The sequence below is a fragment of the Brachyistius frenatus genome, unplaced genomic scaffold, assembly GCF_029030835.1.
Source record: "Brachyistius frenatus isolate BFR_SWC_R1_liver_20210118 unplaced genomic scaffold, ASM2903083v1 Contig_16, whole genome shotgun sequence".
NCBI classification, from domain to species: Eukaryota; Metazoa; Chordata; class Actinopteri; family Embiotocidae; genus Brachyistius; species Brachyistius frenatus.
The window spans coordinates 327,501-345,573 of record NW_027210615.1 but is presented as its reverse complement, the minus strand read 5'-3'; the positions used below and the strand labels follow the sequence as shown (position 1 = coordinate 345,573).

The 18,073-nt window shown below is 42.3% G+C and overlaps 1 protein-coding gene across 1 annotated transcript; it reads left to right on the top strand.

Annotated features, from left to right (window-relative positions):
* The first annotated feature begins 1,187 nt into the window (after positions 1 to 1,187).
* LOC138618238 (transketolase-like) lies at positions 1,188 to 15,687 on the top strand. The gene is made up of 14 exons (XM_069693831.1): positions 1,188 to 1,565; positions 3,196 to 3,313; positions 3,572 to 3,685; positions 4,575 to 4,672; positions 7,708 to 7,899; positions 8,593 to 8,711; positions 9,710 to 9,906; positions 10,061 to 10,225; positions 10,964 to 11,120; positions 12,112 to 12,242; positions 12,880 to 12,963; positions 13,076 to 13,169; positions 13,267 to 13,389; positions 14,882 to 15,687. Exons 1-14 carry the CDS (start codon positions 1,459 to 1,461, stop codon positions 15,067 to 15,069), a joined length of 1,887 nt encoding a protein of 628 aa, XP_069549932.1. The 5' UTR covers positions 1,188 to 1,458; the 3' UTR covers positions 15,070 to 15,687.
* Positions 15,688 to 18,073: the final 2,386 nt, after the last annotated feature.

Sequence of the window (18,073 nt, the reverse complement as noted above, 5' to 3'; positions counted from 1 at the left end):
TTGTAGAAGCCCACTGAACTTTATTACATTCTTGTTAAAAAAAAATTAAAAAAAAAAACTGTTACACAAAACGTTATTTTTATAAATTTGTATGCAAAATTAAAATCTGTTTTGGAATTTTTCTATCTGGCATGATTTTTAAGTAGCAACAAATATTCCATATTCATGACTAAGACTTGTGTTACACTAAGAATATGAACGAAGTTACTTAAGTGTAAAAGTGTATGATTTTCACTTATATTTGACCTCAGGAACATCTGTCTTTAGTATCCAGCAGCAGTCTGCTAACATACAGGTCTCCACTTATACCTTTCCATGTCCTTATAAGCATACTGGAACAAAACACCTACGATTAAAGAATCTCTAAATGCATATTTGGATTCAGAATGCAAAAATACATAAATATTTTTTTTGCATGGGATAATAATTTGTTATTTCAGAGGGCTCCAGTCACTTAGTCACAGACTGATGCTTCACTTTCCTTAAAGGGGTTTTTAAATCTGATCATATTTACAAATATGATGTTCATTGTTTATCTTGAACCCGTTTTTATAAATTTAATTGTGCTCCAAAACCAAGTGTATTAAATCCATAAAGTTTCATGGTGATATTGCTGAAGATGTATAACGCCTTCAAGTTTCACACCCAAGCTGCCACATGGTGCAACTACAAGGAAAGTCCATTAAAGTGAGAGCATCTGATGACCTACAGTATGTATAGGTTACTGTATATTGACTGTATAGCTGCATAAGATGATGAAAGTCAGGAGGATTATAAATGCACTGACGTATATAAAGATGGCACAAAATACAGAAACCGTGAACTGCAGTTTGTTCCTATAAATTATGCCTCAGCTTTTCAGCCACACAATTTTTTTTTTTTTAATTATTTCTGTTTTTAATTAATCTTAAAATGGTCAAAAAAATGTCACGCATTTGTTTGTTTAACCAAATGTTTCCCTGTTTATTAACACTCCTCAATTCTGTTTCTGAAATTACAGTTGCTGTTCACACTGAAACCGCGCGCGTCCCTAAACACAGTGTTCCTGCCTGCCTTACGCGCGTGCACCTGCGCGTTAGAGTGCGTGTGGTGGCCTTGGTCTCAGTCCAAAGCCGTCCTACTATTGGCTGAGCTCGTGCGACAGTGTGGACTAACTGGAGGCTCCTTTTAGCCTGAGATTAGCCATATTCATAGGATTTGCTTGCAGACCCTCCCCCCCTCCTCCTCCTCCTCCTCCTCCACCACTCTCCCTCTCCCTCCCTCCCTCCCTCCCTCTCTCTCTGTCGCTCTCTCTCTCATGTTAAACTGCGCTGTCTCTTTTTAACCCCTGCCATCGTCCGCTGCACACTCCTCTCCTTTTATTTTCGGGACAGCAGACCGGGGACTTTTAACTCTTACCTCCATTTAACCGACTCGTGTGTACGCGTGTGTGTGCTTTTTCTTCGGTGCATCGGCCAGATGGAGGACTACCACAAACCGGACCAGCAGACGGTGCAGGCGCTCAGGAACATCGCCACCCGACTCCGGATCAACTCCATCAAGGCGACAACTGCAGCGGGCAGCGGGTGAGATGAAAGGGGGGGGGGGAGAGATTAAATTTAACAGGAGAAAAAATATTTCACAACAAAAACTGCTTACTTTCCTTTGCTGGTTATTATGTTTCATGTCGTTTTTCTGTTTGAAGGACGTTTTTTTAAAGTGAGGAGAAATGCATAAGGAGCGCGCATCACTGTTTACTGATGGATTTACTGTCTGTTAACAGACGGCATGCAAGTGCACCAGCACTGTAATGACGGATTATTATACTTCAGCTGCAAACTATCAGAATCTAGCACTGTGTATTGCATGTCTAAATTTTTTTTTTTTTTTTTACTGTTTTATCTGTGCGTAAAGGTAGTTCTGTGCCAATATTTGTGCGTATTTTACGCACTTGACCAGAAAAGACTTGTTTGGTGCTAAGAGCCAGAGTTCGTTAATTTATTACCATTTTTGCGTCTTCATTGTAGTTAGTGAGCATGTTAGGTTCCAGATAGAAATGATTGATTTTATGCATTTAATAATCCGTAGTGTTTGCTTTGCACAGCCGCTTCTTCAAATAAGCTTATAAAACATTTATTAAACGTGAACATGGCGGTTCGGTCGTCGTGCATAAACTGCTGCCGGTGTAACAGTCTTCCTCTCCTCCTTAACCCATTGCGGACTCTGTGTTCAGTTATGTAACAGAGGAGCAGAGATTGGATAGTTGCATGATCCTGTGCAGCCAGTGCTGTTCTGCTCGTGGGGCGACGTGGTGCTTGGCCGCGGGTGAACGCACTGAAGCTCTTCAGCCGCGCCTGCGTGCCCCGGTGTAGCTAGTCACGCCAGCTTCAAGTAGGATTGTATAGGGAAAGCACGTCCGGTGTGGAATTTCAAATTACAACTGGAACCGAAAAACGCGCTGAAACCATAGACCTACAAAATACAAACGAAATGAAAAATCATGATAGGTGAAAGAGCGAAACTGTTTCAGGGCGCCTTTGTGCCCGACTGAATGGCTTTGTTTTGCTTCTCTTTGCATTAAAGCAGCTTCTTTTTTCTTTTTTTTATCCGACCACATTTTTTATTTCAGGACAGGCAAAAAAATGCCTTCATATGGAGGCCTGACTCCAAGTAAGCTATTACTGACATGTCGTGTGAAAATAAAGACAAGAATAACATGCAAGAAATAAAAACTCATCATAACGTATTTTGTATTGAATTATAATGACTTTAACTGCCTGGTGCTCACACAGTGAATGATGGCTTTGTTATGTACATGTGTGTGTGCATGAGGGACTGAAAGAGAGACATAATCCAAATGCATTCACGCTTTGTGCTGTGTGTTTGAGAGGGAGACTCTTTTCTGTATTTACTGGTTGTCTGACCCTGATAGTCAGACTGGCCTGTCGTCTGCCTTACATAACTCTGACTACAGATGGTCTGGCATGAATTAACTCACTAGATCAAGGTTGATGAGATCCGACAGACAGTCAAACTCGATTTCTAATTACCACTTTGTCTTTCTTTTTCACCCACCTTTTTCTCCTATTGTCTGTATCTCCAGTGTGTCCTGTACATGCTTATAGATTATGACTGAGGAGAAACATCAGTTGTTGTTTTGTTTTTGTTTTTTTATTGGAATGCTCTGTGTCTGATTTCTCTCTCATTTTCTTGCAGTCATCCCACATCATGTTGCAGCGTGGCAGAGATCATGTCTGTGCTGTTTTTCCACTCCATGAAGTACCGACCTGAAGACCCGCGAAACCCCAACAATGACCGATTTGTCCTGTCCAAGGTAACACGTGCACATTACCGTTACTCTGATGCATGCACAGAGACAATGCACCCAACGAGGTGGCACATAGACAAAAAATAAGCATGTGTTCATAAGTGCACATGCATGCTCTTGCTAATCGAGTTACCAACGTCCAAATAACTTGAAGTTGTTCAAACACCTGTAAGCAGACAAGGAGGCGATTAGTAAAACACTGAGATCTGTACTGTGTGCTGTAATGACACATGCAGCGCACTTGAGCTCTAACTTCTGCCTCAGGGTCATGCAGCTCCTGTGCTGTACGCCGTGTGGGCTGAGACCGGCTACCTGAAGGAGAGCGAGCTGCTCAACCTGCGCAAGGTCGACTCCATCCTGGAAGGACACCCAGTGCCGGTGAGGTGACATTCACACCTGCAGGGAAGCTCTGCATCACAATTAACCAACACACATAAATTAGGAATTCATTAAAGCACTTACAGCGCTGACATGTTTTGACTTTGATGCAATGAGCTTCAAAAATTTTCTCTGTGACTGTGCAAATCAACAATAAAGCAACGTTCACTCTGTTCTTCAAACATTTAACACTGATATTACTTCTCTAAGCTGTTTCACGATGTCTTTTACCAGTTCAACGATTAGATTGCAAACATTTTGTGCTTGAAACTAAGTTTGTTTTTGCGTCTTCCTCTGTGTCGCCGTCAGATTCTGCTGGCTTGCAGGCTTTGGGCAGTAGATGCTGCTGGATGTAGCCATAGTGGAACTTTCAAACTTCAAAATCTTTCTTTCAGCAATTTAAGATAGTTTCATCCTTCCTGCTAGAAAAAGTTGAACTATTTCTTACACTGCACTGCAAACACCAATACAGATTTTGAATGTCGCCTTCTTTCCTTCAAAATACTGCTAAGTTTTACCTCCTCAAGCCAAAAAGTTTGTGAATGACTTCTTTACAACATTATATATAGTATATTACAGTGTATTAGCTGCACATTCTGTACATATAAAGACATGAATATTCTTATACAGATAACAAACTGTACACGGGCAGACAAAGCTCTGCCTGTGTGACACAAATGGTCTGTGCTCAGCTGCAGACATTCATGCCACTGTGTCCACATAAATACTGACACACTGCAAGACTCAGACTGACAGTATCGCTGTTGCTGTTTATTCTTGTCCAGTAAGAAATTAAAAACAATCCATGCGTTGTGTTCCATGCTTGACTCGAAGCTCTCGTCCGGTCTGAGGAGTAAGATGCATGTTTTATGTGTCTGCATGCAAACAGAAGCAGCAGTTTGTGGATGTGGCCACTGGATCTCTGGGTCAGGGGCTGGGGGCTGCCTGTGGAATGGCCTACACTGGAAAATACTTTGACAAGGCCAGGTAACATACACAAAATCACCCTCTCGCACACACGCACACACACACACACACACACACACACACACACACACACACACACACACACACACACACACACACACACACACACACACACACACACACAAATTTCCCTGAAAAGAAAACAACCCCATGCAGGGACCCTCCAACATGCAGAGATATGCAGGGAGCGCAGCGGCCCGGCCTGCATCTCCGCACACATTAAAGTAGACCGTCTGAAATTATTCATGACATACTGTACACTGCAGCAAGCCGTGCAGACATGTGACATTTCAGCGTGCAGCTCTGGATCAAACCCGCCCTGACAGGCCTGGTCTGTGCTGACATTTAGGCAGCTGCTCAGAGCCAGGAGAGCTGACCTTCGATCTGCTTTACATTCAGATCAGATCAAATGAGGGTAACATCTCTGAGATCTAAAACATCACCAGGAAGAGATCAGAAGAAATTAGTGATTGGGAATAATTCATCTTCTCACAACATTTTCTTTTATTCTAACCAAAATCTGTCTATTGTCCTGCAGCCATTTCTTTTATATTTATTGTTCAAACATAGATTCATTATGATATTTTAACAAGCATGCAGTTCCCTTTTCAGCCACTGCTCAGCTGAATGTTAGCGGATTTAAATTGCTCGCGTGCGTAGTCTTTGTTCTAGTGTGATCTAGAAAGAACCACGTGGCGTTCAGCTTGACAATAGGAAGATGGAGCTGTGTGGCCTGAAAGAGGATGCTACACATTTCATTCACATTTTTATCGAAAACGGACATTATACAAAAATGTCCATGCTGAAATCTGACTTCCAGGAACATTATTTGACATATTTTACAGAACAGAAGGAGAATGTTTTAAAGGCCAATTAGTTTTTTTTTTTTTTATGCACATAGCAGATAGTGAAACAGGCGGTCAGGGAATACCATACTTACAGTCGGAGTTGGCTGTCCTTGATATCGCTCGCTCTCTGCATTCTGTGTGCACTCAATTGTTTCTGCTCTAATAATCACACATGCAAAAGCACAGTTCCTCCCTCATCTCTCTGCCGCTCCCACTTTCTTCATCTTCTCTCCAAAAAGAAATTGCTGAAATCCCATTCTGTGCTTCTGTTGCATTCTTGTTTACAGAGTAGATCATACTGTATCCACCCTGCATGTCATATGCTGCGTGTGATTGTGCGGGCATGCACACGGGTGTATGCACTTCCCCCTCCAAGCTTTGAGCAGCATGTCAAGCTAATTCATTGCAACACTTTGCATCACTGTTTCATAACATAATCTGAGGCAAAAAGTGCTGAATGGCAACTAAACTGCAAGATAAACTCTCTCCTGGATTGTGTGTATCCTACTAACAGCCAGCCAAACATAAACCCGGTGAGGGTGTGGTTTATTAAGATATACATGGATGAACCTGTCCAATACATTTATCAGTGATGACAAGACGAACAACCAACTGTTCATTGACTCATGCTTGTGTGACTCCGGTTCAATACTCTGCATGTACATGTGAGATTATTGGATCAAACACATGCAGAGTTCCTTTTCATGCTCGTTCGCACGTTGTAGCAAAGATAATGCAGCTCATGACCGAGGTTATCGACCGGAAGCGTCTTCCTCACTGATCTTGTGTTGGCAAGATGTAACGGTGTGGGTGACACAAAGAGAGGAAATGCATGCGTGTGCGTGCCAGCTGGATGAGGTTGGGTGGTTTAGTAATGAGAGGATGAAAGAAGGAGGAAAACACACGCACAGACACGCACACAAACACACACACACACACACACACACACCTCACGAGGGATGACTTTACTCCTGTAGCTGCACCTGGTGTCGCTGTATCAGATGCCCTCCAGATTATAGTGCGTGTGTTTGTCAGTGTGTGTCAATCTGCAGTTTTTACCACTGACTCTTAGATTCATGAAAACCTTTTATTTGACAAAGATGACTTTAGTCTCCATGTGTCAAACACAATGGCTGTAAATAAAGAAATATCCATGACATTACATGCAGTCATGCTGCAATATTATTTTGGAAATGATCAATGATGAAAATATAAAAATGTGCCTTCAACTTTTTGCATGGTGCACAGACTTCTACATTTCAATAGAAATATGTCACAGAAGATTTTTTTTTTAATTCTGTAGAAACCAGAGTTTTATTCTGTTTCCTCTGATGTGCCTGTTCACTGTCCGCCCTGCAGGGTTAACTGCATTCATAATATAACTCGATTATTCTTGGTTAAAGATTTTCAAATTCCATCAAAGTCTATCAACTACTACTTAAAAAATTCAACTTCTGCTTTCACTATATCTTATTTGAACTCTTACTCGTATAAAATTGTTGCAGAAATATCAACTAGCAGAAATTAACTGAAGTCTCTATAACTTGGAGGTCTTAAATGATGAGCACAAGCTTGCAGTCGTTCCACATTTGATTCGGTGCTTCTGTAAATATAATTATGGGCAGTTTCACATCAGAAGAGAACCCATTTCAAAAGCTGACCTGTAGACTTTACAGATCAGTTCAACGAGTTTCTCTCCTCTTTTTTTTTCACCTCGAATCTCATCCCCTTTTTTCACCTCTCTACCACTTCCACCTCTGTGGAATTCCTCTTTTCCTCTTTCTCCCCTCTTGTCTTTCTTTGCCGTGTGTTTTTTTCCTTTGCGCTCAGGGTTTGGAATGCGTGGTGTAATGTGGCGTGTCTCGGCCTATCTTCCCGTTTTAATGACAATGTGTCTATTTGACTGGAAAGCTGTCAGGAGTCGTTACGCCACAGGAGCAACTACTGAGGATGATCAGAGCGTGGCGGGGGTGGGTGGGTGTGGAGGTGGGTGTCTCTGTTTGTGTGTCTGGTTGGTGTATTTAGGTGTGAGGGTCAGCTGTCACATCGAGCTCTATAGGAAGAATCAGAGGAGGGGAGAATGTGCCAGGAGGGAAAATAAAGCAGATATGGAAAACTACCCGTCTCCCTACTGTCTGTTCATCTTAGTATTCACTAAACATTAAATCTCTCTCTCTCTGTTTGCAGCTATCGGGTGTTCTGCCTGCTGGGTGATGGAGAGTTGTCGGAGGGCTCAGTGTGGGAGGCCATGGCCTTCGCCTCCTACTACCAGCTCGACAACCTGGTGGCCATCTTGGACATCAACCGTCTGGGTCAGAGCGACCCGGCTCCGCTTCAGCACCACGTGGAGAAGTACCAGCGACGCTGCGAGGCCTTCGGGTGAGCAGGGGGACGTGTTTGACTTGGTATTTTTGTGTGTATGTGTAACTGTGAGGCAAGTAGTTTAGTGCAGCGTTCTCAACAGGTCAAACCTCAGGAACCACATTTTTCCTTTATCATTACGTAGAGACCCAAAAGTTAGACATTTTTGAGCCACTCAAATTTATTTTACAAAATTATAGTGCAGTAATACGCAACGCCTTCATGCACTGTTAAAAACACGACATTAAAAAAGGGTGCAACAGAAGTGCAAGCAGGGCTAAAACCCCAATGAAAAGTTCCTTTTTCAAACAAGTTTATGGGAAACATGTTCTGTAGACTTCAAAATAAAAAGGGCTACGCGATCACTTTTGGGTCACAACCCATCAGCTGAGAAACAATCCTTCAGTGTTTAAATGATGAGACTATTGCTTGAACAAGAACAATTATTCAACATCAGTTTTCCTTATCGTTTATTCGTAAAACACTATTAAGATGTGAGGATTTGTTGCTTTTATCCATTTTATATCATTCAAATAATGTAAAACCAAGGTAAAACAAATATATCAAAATTTTAACTTATACACAGAAACCTCAGAGAGAATGAAGGGAATAGAACAATGACATTTATAAAATGAAAAAAGTGGGTTAATATTAACACAAGAGGCTCAGAATAGGACTACATGTAAAGTTTTACCTTCTCTGCTTCCTCAGCTGGCACGCCATCATCGTGGACGGCCACAGCGTGGAGGAACTGTGCAAGGTGCTGAGTCAGCCCCGCCACCAGCCACTCGCCATCATCGCCAAGACCATTAAGGGCAAAGGCATACCAGGTACAATAACCAGTCACACAGTGGTTCACAGTATGTGAGGTCAAATGTCGGTGCAGTGTTCCTCTGTGAGATGCTCTGTGTCCTTAGATGCTGACTGCGAATAACAGTTCTGTCTGAAGTTTTCTTAACTGGCCCAAGGACCCACCGTCGGAGCAGAGGGGCTCTAACTCGCTGTAATCCAGGCAGCGCTTTAGTGCTTCAGCTGCTGCAGCTCAATAATCCCTCAGAATGTGTAGGACCCACTCGCAGCGACGGCCCTTTGTACTCGTGTTGTAATAAGCACAGTGTGGAGTGTGTGTGACCACATGTGAGAGAGAGACAAAGAAAAGGACAGTTATTATAACAGCAAGGTGTGTGTGTGTGTGTGTGTGTGTGTGTGTGTGTGTGTGTGTGTGTGTGTGTGTGTGTGTGTGTGTGTGTGTGTGTGTGTGTGTGTGTGTGTGTGTGTGTGTGTGTGTGTGTGTATTAGTTTATACTTGAAAAAAATGTCAGTGAGTGTAATTGTAAACCTGTGGCCTCTTGATTCTAACCTTTGACCTTTGACACAGCTTGTTGTGACCCACTGAGGTGGAAGATTGTTATGAGTGTGACGGCTGACCAGGTTTATTTTATGTGCATTTGAATACGCACTTGCATAAAAGTAGAGTGGGAGTTTTAGTTCTACAGTAGAGTAAATGTATAAACGTCATTAATATCTCCACTGCACACAGGTCTTCTTAAAAGGCACCAGTAGAAAACCTGTTTAACTCTTCAGGATTATGCTTTATCGTTATTTATGATAACTGTTAAGAATTTCTGGACTCATTTGAAATGTGGATATTTCACACATTCATGACAGATGCAGCAGCTTTTCAAGTTAACAGTAAAAACAATTCTATAAAAACTACGGGATACTTTATAGTAATTGGACAACATAGATAATAGAATGATTAAAAAAAAGCTTTTTATATATAAAAATTTTGCATGAGTGAGTACTCAGGTATGTGCATGTGTTTCAGCTGCTGAGGATAAGATGGGCTGGCATGGTAAACCTCTGCCCAAAGATATGGCGGACAGCGTTATCAAGGAGCTGCAGGGCCGCGTCATCAGCTGCAACAAGCGCCTCTATCCTGCTCCACCCAATGAGGACGCGTCACCCGTCAGCCTCCGTAACATCCGCATGCCAAGTGCACCCAGCTACAAAACTGGAGACAAGGTGAGATCAGTGGTGCAGACCGGCTCAGACTTTTAACTTGTATGAAAAGTTGAGCTAAACAGACCAGATGATGCTGTCTTTAAATGAAGTTAAAACTTCTGTATATTTAACTGAGGTTAACTGACCGGTTGTCCGTTTGTCCCTGTGTAACCAGATTGCTACGAGGAAGGCGTACGGCATGGCTCTGGCCAAGCTGGGCCGTTACAACGACCACGTGGTGGCTCTGGATGGAGACACCAAGAACTCCACCTTCGCCGAGCTCTTTAAAAATGAACACCCCAACCGCTACGTGGAGTGCTACATTGCAGAGCAGAACATGGTAAGAGGGAGATGAAGGATTAGCACTGCAGTTAGAGGGCTCAGGAGATCGTGGACCACAAGTCTAAACTGTGAAGAAGGATGTGAAGGCAAAACAGCAAAACATTACAATAAATTAAAAACGCCATGCAAAGAGGTCTAGAGCAGCAACAGATGTCTCTGACCTTTTATTGTCTGGTTTATCAGGTATTACATGTGTACAGACTGTTAAATACAAGAAAGTCTTTTTTTTATGTTTTTCTACTAGATGTTTATCCTCTGATCTGTAATCTTCCATTGTCACAGTTTATTGACTACTCTGCGTTATTTGAATCATTGTCAAGTGTTTTTGATGTCCCATCCTCCCTTGAGGAGTATTAACATAACCAGAGTTTAGTGTCCTAGTTGTACTTTTATTGATGTCAGTAACATTATCAGCCTGTGTTTGGTCGTTAAAAATCTGCTTCATCATAACTTCACATGAAGTATAAGATGCAGTATGTCATTGCACTCGGCTGGGACTTTTGAGCCTTTTAATATGGTGTCCTACTATTCGTTTTTGGTGGCTTATTTACAAGACTGCCATGCTAGCAGCTCTATGAGGTTGTGTACTGTACTTACTTACCATTAAGAACAAAGTATACAGTAGCTGAGGCTGTAACCGTACTGTACTTGCCTTCTCCAAACAAATAAATACACCTTACATGACCTCATCCTCCTCCTTTTCCCCTCCTTTCTCTTTCTCCACTCTCTCCAACAGGTGAGTGTGGCGATGGGTTGTGCTGTGAGAGACCGCAACGTGGTGTTCGCCAGCACCTTCGCCACGTTCTTCACCCGGGCCTATGACCAGCTCCGCATGGCCGCCATCTCTGAGAGCAATATCAACCTCTGCGGCTCCCACTGTGGCGTCTCCATCGGTCAGTTACCCTCTCGCTTCCTGACACTCGCACCCTGTGATCCATTTTAATGCACTTTTACTTCTTCTGGCTCCTCATCTTGTTGGTGAAAAAGTGATCATTGTTATACAGGATATTTATAGTAACATCAGGTGGCATTCAGCAGGATTTTTAGGTTATACTGGCTTTCAAATGAGGGAAGGAAGATAAACTTGATGCTATTGGTTGCAAATTAGTGCATATCTTGTTACCGTAACTGTGGCAAAGAGTAGTTTGAAGATGTGAAATGAACTTGTATACAAGTTACTTCTTGTACTACCACTGTTATGGCTCATAGCAATTCCCAAAGATATTCCATATATACCAATAGCCTCATTGACCTTTGACCCCCTAGGTGGAAGTAGCTGCACCCCTTTCCTCTCACTGCACCTTGTTCCTCTCCTCAGTTTGGCACAGTTCTGTTTTTGGATTGCCTCAGCCCACTGTATCAAGTCAAACTCACAATAATAATAATGATAATAATAATAATAAATGTGCACAATTCATGTCAAACCAAAATCAAGCTAAGCTTGAGTATAAATACTGAACAACACGTTTCATTCCGAACGAGGTTTTTGAGTTTTTTATTTCACTGCAGTGAGTTGAACCTCTCCTCACTATTTATTGGTTTTACTTCCCCTGAATGCTAAAAACCCTTTTTTCCCCATCTTCTCATCTTCTGTGTTGCTGTGTTGTCCATATTCCTCTCCTGGTGTCAGCACTCCTCCCGTCCTCCTTCCCCCTCGCTGTCTCTGTGTCATGGAGGTGATGACAGAGCGGCCTGATTATCTCTCACCTCTCCCTCCTCCTTCCCTTTCTCCTTCCTCTTCAGGTACACTGCATGCCCACCTTTACAGACTGAATGCATGCCAGTCTACCAGAATTTATTTTTTTCCAGCCAACAGCATACATGTGAGTTTTAGTCTGCCTGACTTGTTGGTTTGGTGCTAATACTGCATGTGTGTATATTTAGGTGAGGACGGGCCCTCTCAGATGGGTCTGGAGGACCTGGCCATATTCAGAGCCCTTCCCACGGCGACCGTCTTCTACCCAAGTGATGGTGTCTCCACTGAGAAGGCTGTGGAGCTCGCTGCCAACACAAAGGTACTCAGAAACACCTTTAAGATGTAACAAAAAAAAGGGAAATATTAAACCCTTGAGATTTTTTTGGGACCGTTTTATTTCATTAGCTTGATCCAGCCTTGCACAGCTCCTGTTAAAAGTAAAGACAGATTACGATCATTTTTCACTGGTGGAAGAAGTATTTAGATCATTTACTGAAGTAAAAGTATCAATACTATAGTGTAAAAATACTCTGTTCCAATTAAAAGTCCTGTATTTCTAATCCAATTTAAGTAGAAGTAAAAAAAACATCAGCATCAAAAATTACTGAAAATACCCAAAGTAAAAGTACTCATCATGCAGAATGGCCCATTTCAGAATCACAGATATTATATTATTGGATTATAGTTATTTATTAAACTGGAGTTAATTTTAATTACTTTATATATGCGGCTGGGTAGTTTAAGGTACAATAATACAGCATACTTTATTGGTTGATCTATATTTCATTTTAATAATCTGAATCTGCAAAGTAACTAGTTACTAAAGTACAATAGTGAAATAGGAGTATAAAGTAACATAACAAGGAAATACTTTAACAAGTACACCAAAGTTGTATAATACTTGAGTGAATGTACTTAGTTTCATTCCACCACTGATCATTTCTGATTTATTCCAGGGTTTGTGTTTCATCCGAACAAGCCGCCCAGAGAACAACAACATCTACAATTGCAACGAAGACTTCCACGTTGGACAGGCGAAGGTTTGTATCTGTGTTTTCATACTGCCCTCCATTATGACTTATCGAAATCAAATCTGTCTTTTACTCCTCCTTATCATGATCGCATACAAATGTGTCTTCCCTTCCCACTCAGGTTGCATATAAAACCAACGACGACCATGTGACTGTGGTTGGGGCGGGAGTGACCCTCCATGAGGCTCTGGCTGCTGCTGAACAGCTCAAGAAAGGTACAAAAAAAAAACAGAGTCAGAAAAGACAAAAAGGAAGAAATCAACGTGCCATCATAAAACAGTGTGCAGTTCAACTTCCTCTCCCCTCCCTCAGAGAGAATTAACATCCGCGTGATCGACCCGTTTACCATCAAACCCCTGGACTCCAAGACCATCATCGACAACGCCAGGGCCACCAGAGGACGCATCATCACGGTGGAGGACCACTACTACGAAGGTCAGGAGTCCGCACGCACAAAAACTAACAAAAACAATTCAGGTACAAAGCAACCAGTTATGACTGAATTATTTTCTTTAAAAATCCTAAACCTGAAGAAAGAAGCTGCAGTGTGAAGTTTGATAAGAGTATTAAAGCCTAATTATTCTCTGTGGTATGTTAAAGGAAAATTAGGATTTTATGTTTCTTTTATTTATTTAGATTTGCTATTGTCATAAAATGCTAGAAATGCATTGTCACAATTGGTAAATTAACTCTATAAAATGCCAAGAAGTTTGATTTCTGGACACGATTGCTTCATGATGCCAATTATATGCAACATACCAAGACTTATGCTTTCCGATACAGCCAAATGATGTACAGCAATGTTAAGGGCATTTGGGCAATATAAATATACTGATTTTATTCAGCCGTTTATAATCATGTTCTGTTAAAGTCAGTATAGTCACATTTCATTGGAGTCCGAGCTGTGACTAGCAGGCATTAGAAGGATTAAATATGCAGCTGCTTGCGTGTTCCCGCTGCTTCTGTATCAGCTCATGAAAAAAAAAAAAAATGTCCAGAGCTGCAAAGGACACAAGGTCCCTCTGTAGATTAGAGAATCTCTGAAGGGACAAGCATGGGGACACTGTACATGACCGAGAGCTGGGGGGTTGTGACTATGAAGAGAGAGCTGCAAGACAAGGAAAATGTAAAATATATATATATTTTTTTAAAACAATGTATGGAGGAAGAAGGGAAGAGTGGAAGAGGAGGAGCTTGTCAGGGTGTCTTAATTTCAGCTCCGGCCTTTGGGCTCTCGCTGACCTACATTCAGCACCAGCATGACAAAAACAAGCATCCAGAATGTGTTCTTTCTCTCTCCTCTTCCCTATTGTGTGTGTTTATGTTGTCCTGAATGTGGCTGCTTCTTCCATCCTTTGAGATGACGACTGTCTGTCCATAATGGGGTCACACACACACAAGTGTTAGGGAGTAAAAGGCAGTGTTGTTGTTGCATTGGCACGCTCACGTTCAGATTTACACGAGTAGTCGGCTACATTCAACTGGAAATGTGAAAGTTTGTTACCTGATGAAGCTGCCTCTTTTTCAGCACAATAAATTACAAGGATTTATTCCTTGAGGTATCTCTCAATGGTGAGTATGAAGAGGAGGAATAATTACAGGAAACAAAACTCTTGTGCACCCGTCCTTTCGGGAGGGGGAGGATGGAGGGTGTGTGTGTGTGTGGGTGGGTGGGGGGAGGGGGGGTGTATGAGGAGTGAGAAAGTCAAAAGAGGGTGGCGCCAGTCCTGTCAGTCCACATCAAATCTCTGCAGAGCTCACTCGCCCATGGAGGTGTAACGAGATTGAATGTGACAGAAGGGTGGAAGTCAAAAGAAGGAAACACGGAATTTAAAAAGAGAAACGAATCTGTGCATGTGTGCATGTGTTTTGGATGAACTTGCCCTTTAATCAATAGCCCTGCCGGCTCTATGGTCTGATTCCTCAGGTGGTCTAGGTGAGGCGGTATGCGCTGCGGTGGTGAACGAGACCGGCTTCAGCGTCCACCGCCTGGCAGTTTCCCAGGTGCCCCGGAGCGGTAAGCCCCACGAGCTGCTCCGAATCTTCGGCATCGACCGTGACGCCATCGCCCAGGCTGTCCGTAAGGTGCTCAGCAGCTCGGCCAACGCCAAGTAAGACGGCTGCAGCAGGGACAGCGGCTGGAACAACGTGGTAAATGACTCTGTGGTTAACTGGTGATCACCATGGAGACAACAAACAAACAAATAAACCAACAGAAGCACTTCTGGCCCACTCACGCTCTCCTCCGCATTAAACGATCTAAATTGTTTGTTTGAAAAAATAAAACAATAACATGGTTCTTATTTTAACTGTCATCAATGTGGTCTGACCCCCCCCCCCCCAGGGTTTTACCCCATCAGTTTGTGAGTTCAGTAAACGCACCTCCTCCCCTCCACTCACCCAGACGTCCTCACCTCCACCCTCTAGTCCCTTCTTACCTCCCAGAGAAAGATTTGGTGCTGCTGTAGTGTTTCAGTAAAAGCAGTGAATGTGTTTTTTGGACGTAAAGTCAAGTCTTTTTTTTCTCATTTCTGTGGAACCCCTCTCACGTCTTGGGCCCAGCGTTTTTGAACGTCTGCACCCGGTACGAGTTTGTAAATCCTACCCCACTAGAGCCAGCAGGGTGCGGAGGAACTCTGGTTTGGTCTGTTTGAGCACTGACTGTTTTTAACCCTTTTGACTCTGACTTGGATGGGACTGCTTCACACCAATAAAGGGATGGTTTCTTCACAATACTTGTGTCTGAGGTGTTTCTTGCGGGTTGTAGGGGCATGAAGCCAAGTTCAAAAGGTCGCAATGAAAGAAACACATTAGAACACACTTTTATTCATTTAACATCAAAATCCTATTTTTTTTTTTATGTTGCACACTGTGATGGCATGTTTCTCCACTTTGTGTTGCTAAGCAGGATTTTCGGTCACAGCTCAAACTTTCTGGAAATGCTAAAATGAAGTGCAACAATTGCACAAGCTTTGTGGGGTCTGTTATACAACAATATCTTTCATCAATATCTCCTATAGATAACTGAACTGAGCAAAGATGAGTTTTGTGTTTTATGTTTTCATAATTAACAATAGAAACTGAACCATTAACATGTTCACTATCTGCAGGATGAGTAATTTAATCAAGTCATGAAAATATGATCTTTTCAATGTCATGCAGGTTTTTCCTTCAGGGGCCCCAATCCTGAAGTTTTTATAATTATCTCTACCCAGAACAGAAAGTCAGTCATCAAGCAGCAAATGGCTTGTAGCCATAATGTCCTCCTATATAATGATGTATAGGTCTTTAGAGAGCCCCACTTTGTGCAGTCTGTGTGTTAAATTAAGTTTTAGGTGCCCTGCTGACTGGTTGAAGTTAGTAGGATCATACAAGCAAACAGCCACCATGTGTCATGTATATTTAATGTCCGTTAATAATTAAAAAGCCTATTGAAAGATTCACGCAGGCTGCAGTATGTACGTGCGCATGCTCACATAATGTGCCAAAACTTATGGAAAAAAACAACAACCCAAAACAGGCAACCAGGAACAGCACATTACTTCAACAAATTCAGATATCTTAAGTAAATACTTTCAAAAGCCCCAGAATGGAAATAAGTGGACCTGGAGGAGTTTGTAATCTCTCAGTTAAGAACATAACTTTGTCAGCAGACAAAGGTATTGCGATAAAATACTCCTTTGTGATTTTTTTTTTCTTTAAAGACAGTTTTAGTATATAACAGATGACTAACTCATGTAATGTGATTGTGGGCTTCAGAATTTTTTTTTTTTTTTTTTTTTACAATTTTAGCTCTGCCATCCCTTTTTTGATCTAAAAAGTCTGGGTTTCGATTGAATACGGAAGTCATTTAGTGTTGCTTATGCAAGACAACTGTAAAACTAATGACATAATGATAACACATGAAGTGATAATAATGTGATTGTGAGTAACGCTTTCTTAAAGGCGCAGAGCACATCTACAGACACCGAACAGGGCTTCTATAAAAGGCAGCCAGTAGTTTTAAAATGTTTCTAAATGTGTGCGACGGCAATTTGAAAGATTACAGCAGGATTCTCTTTCTCGTTGCGTTCCTCCTGCACCTCACGGTCCAACACTGAACTGTACACTGAACCCCAGCTGGTCAGAGGCACCTCAAAAGATTGGATGTGATATTTAGGACAACCTTTGACCCCAAATCCTATAGCGCAGCGGGAGCCTCTTTGGTCTGAGGTGGACCGAGTGTGTCAGCTGTGGATGTGTGAGGGAGGAAAGTAAAACAGACTGACAGCTTGTGTGCGTGCATGTAGAATATGTGTGTGCATGTCCATACCCTTCACACACTGTAGGTGCTGTGGGCGCACGCAGACGGGGGGTCTCTGTCTGACTGCCGTCTAAGCATCTGTCTGTATATCTGTCAATCTGTCGTATGGATTCTTCTCTACTAACGCACAGACAGTCAACACACACACACACGTTATATTTCTTATGATCACACGTGGAGTCGTTCACACGCCTCCTGTCGAGACTAAATTGCTGCTACTTGAGAAGCTTCAATGCACACATACTATACATGCAAATTAAGACACATTCAAACATGCTGCCAGCAGACACAGATGAGTTCATGACAGCCTGTACATGAAAACACACTAGTTACGTGTTCACCAAACAAAATCACACAAACCCAACACACAATTTAGTCCCTCACAGTAACTCACCCTTCATCCACGGCAGCATGTTCCTACTTTAAGAATACATTTTACACAATTGTGGTAGCTTAGTGTATATTTTGTCTCATCTGGAGGGCCAGACAGCGCTACCCACTTCCTTCCATTTCACTGAGCCCCTGCACCACACACACACACACACACACACACACACACACACACACACAAGTTTACCTCATAGCCTGTTTCTCAGACACAAAGGAATATCAATGTGTCTCATGGCTTCATTTATAAGGTTACTACATCTGAATTACATTGAAATCTATTTGAAGTTTCATCCACTGACTGGGATTGAACCGGGGTGCTCAAGCTAACAGCTCTTTCCAGAAACAATGCCGTCGTTTCTCACCTCACTGTAAATAGTACTCACAATTGCGTACCACAAGAGAGAAAATATGTTTTGGTGATTTGAG

Excerpts from the sequence above, each read along its gene's own strand:
- LOC138618238 (XM_069693831.1), top strand. The coding sequence starts at position 1,459 with ATGGAGGACTACCACAAACCGGACCAGCAGACGGTGCAGGCGCTCAGG. Across the intron at positions 9,907-10,060 it reads GCTACAAAACTGGAGACAAG|ATTGCTACGAGGAAGGCGTA; the intron begins GTGAGATCAGTG and ends CTGTGTAACCAG. Across the intron at positions 12,243-12,879 it reads AGCTCGCTGCCAACACAAAG|GGTTTGTGTTTCATCCGAAC; the intron begins GTACTCAGAAAC and ends GATTTATTCCAG.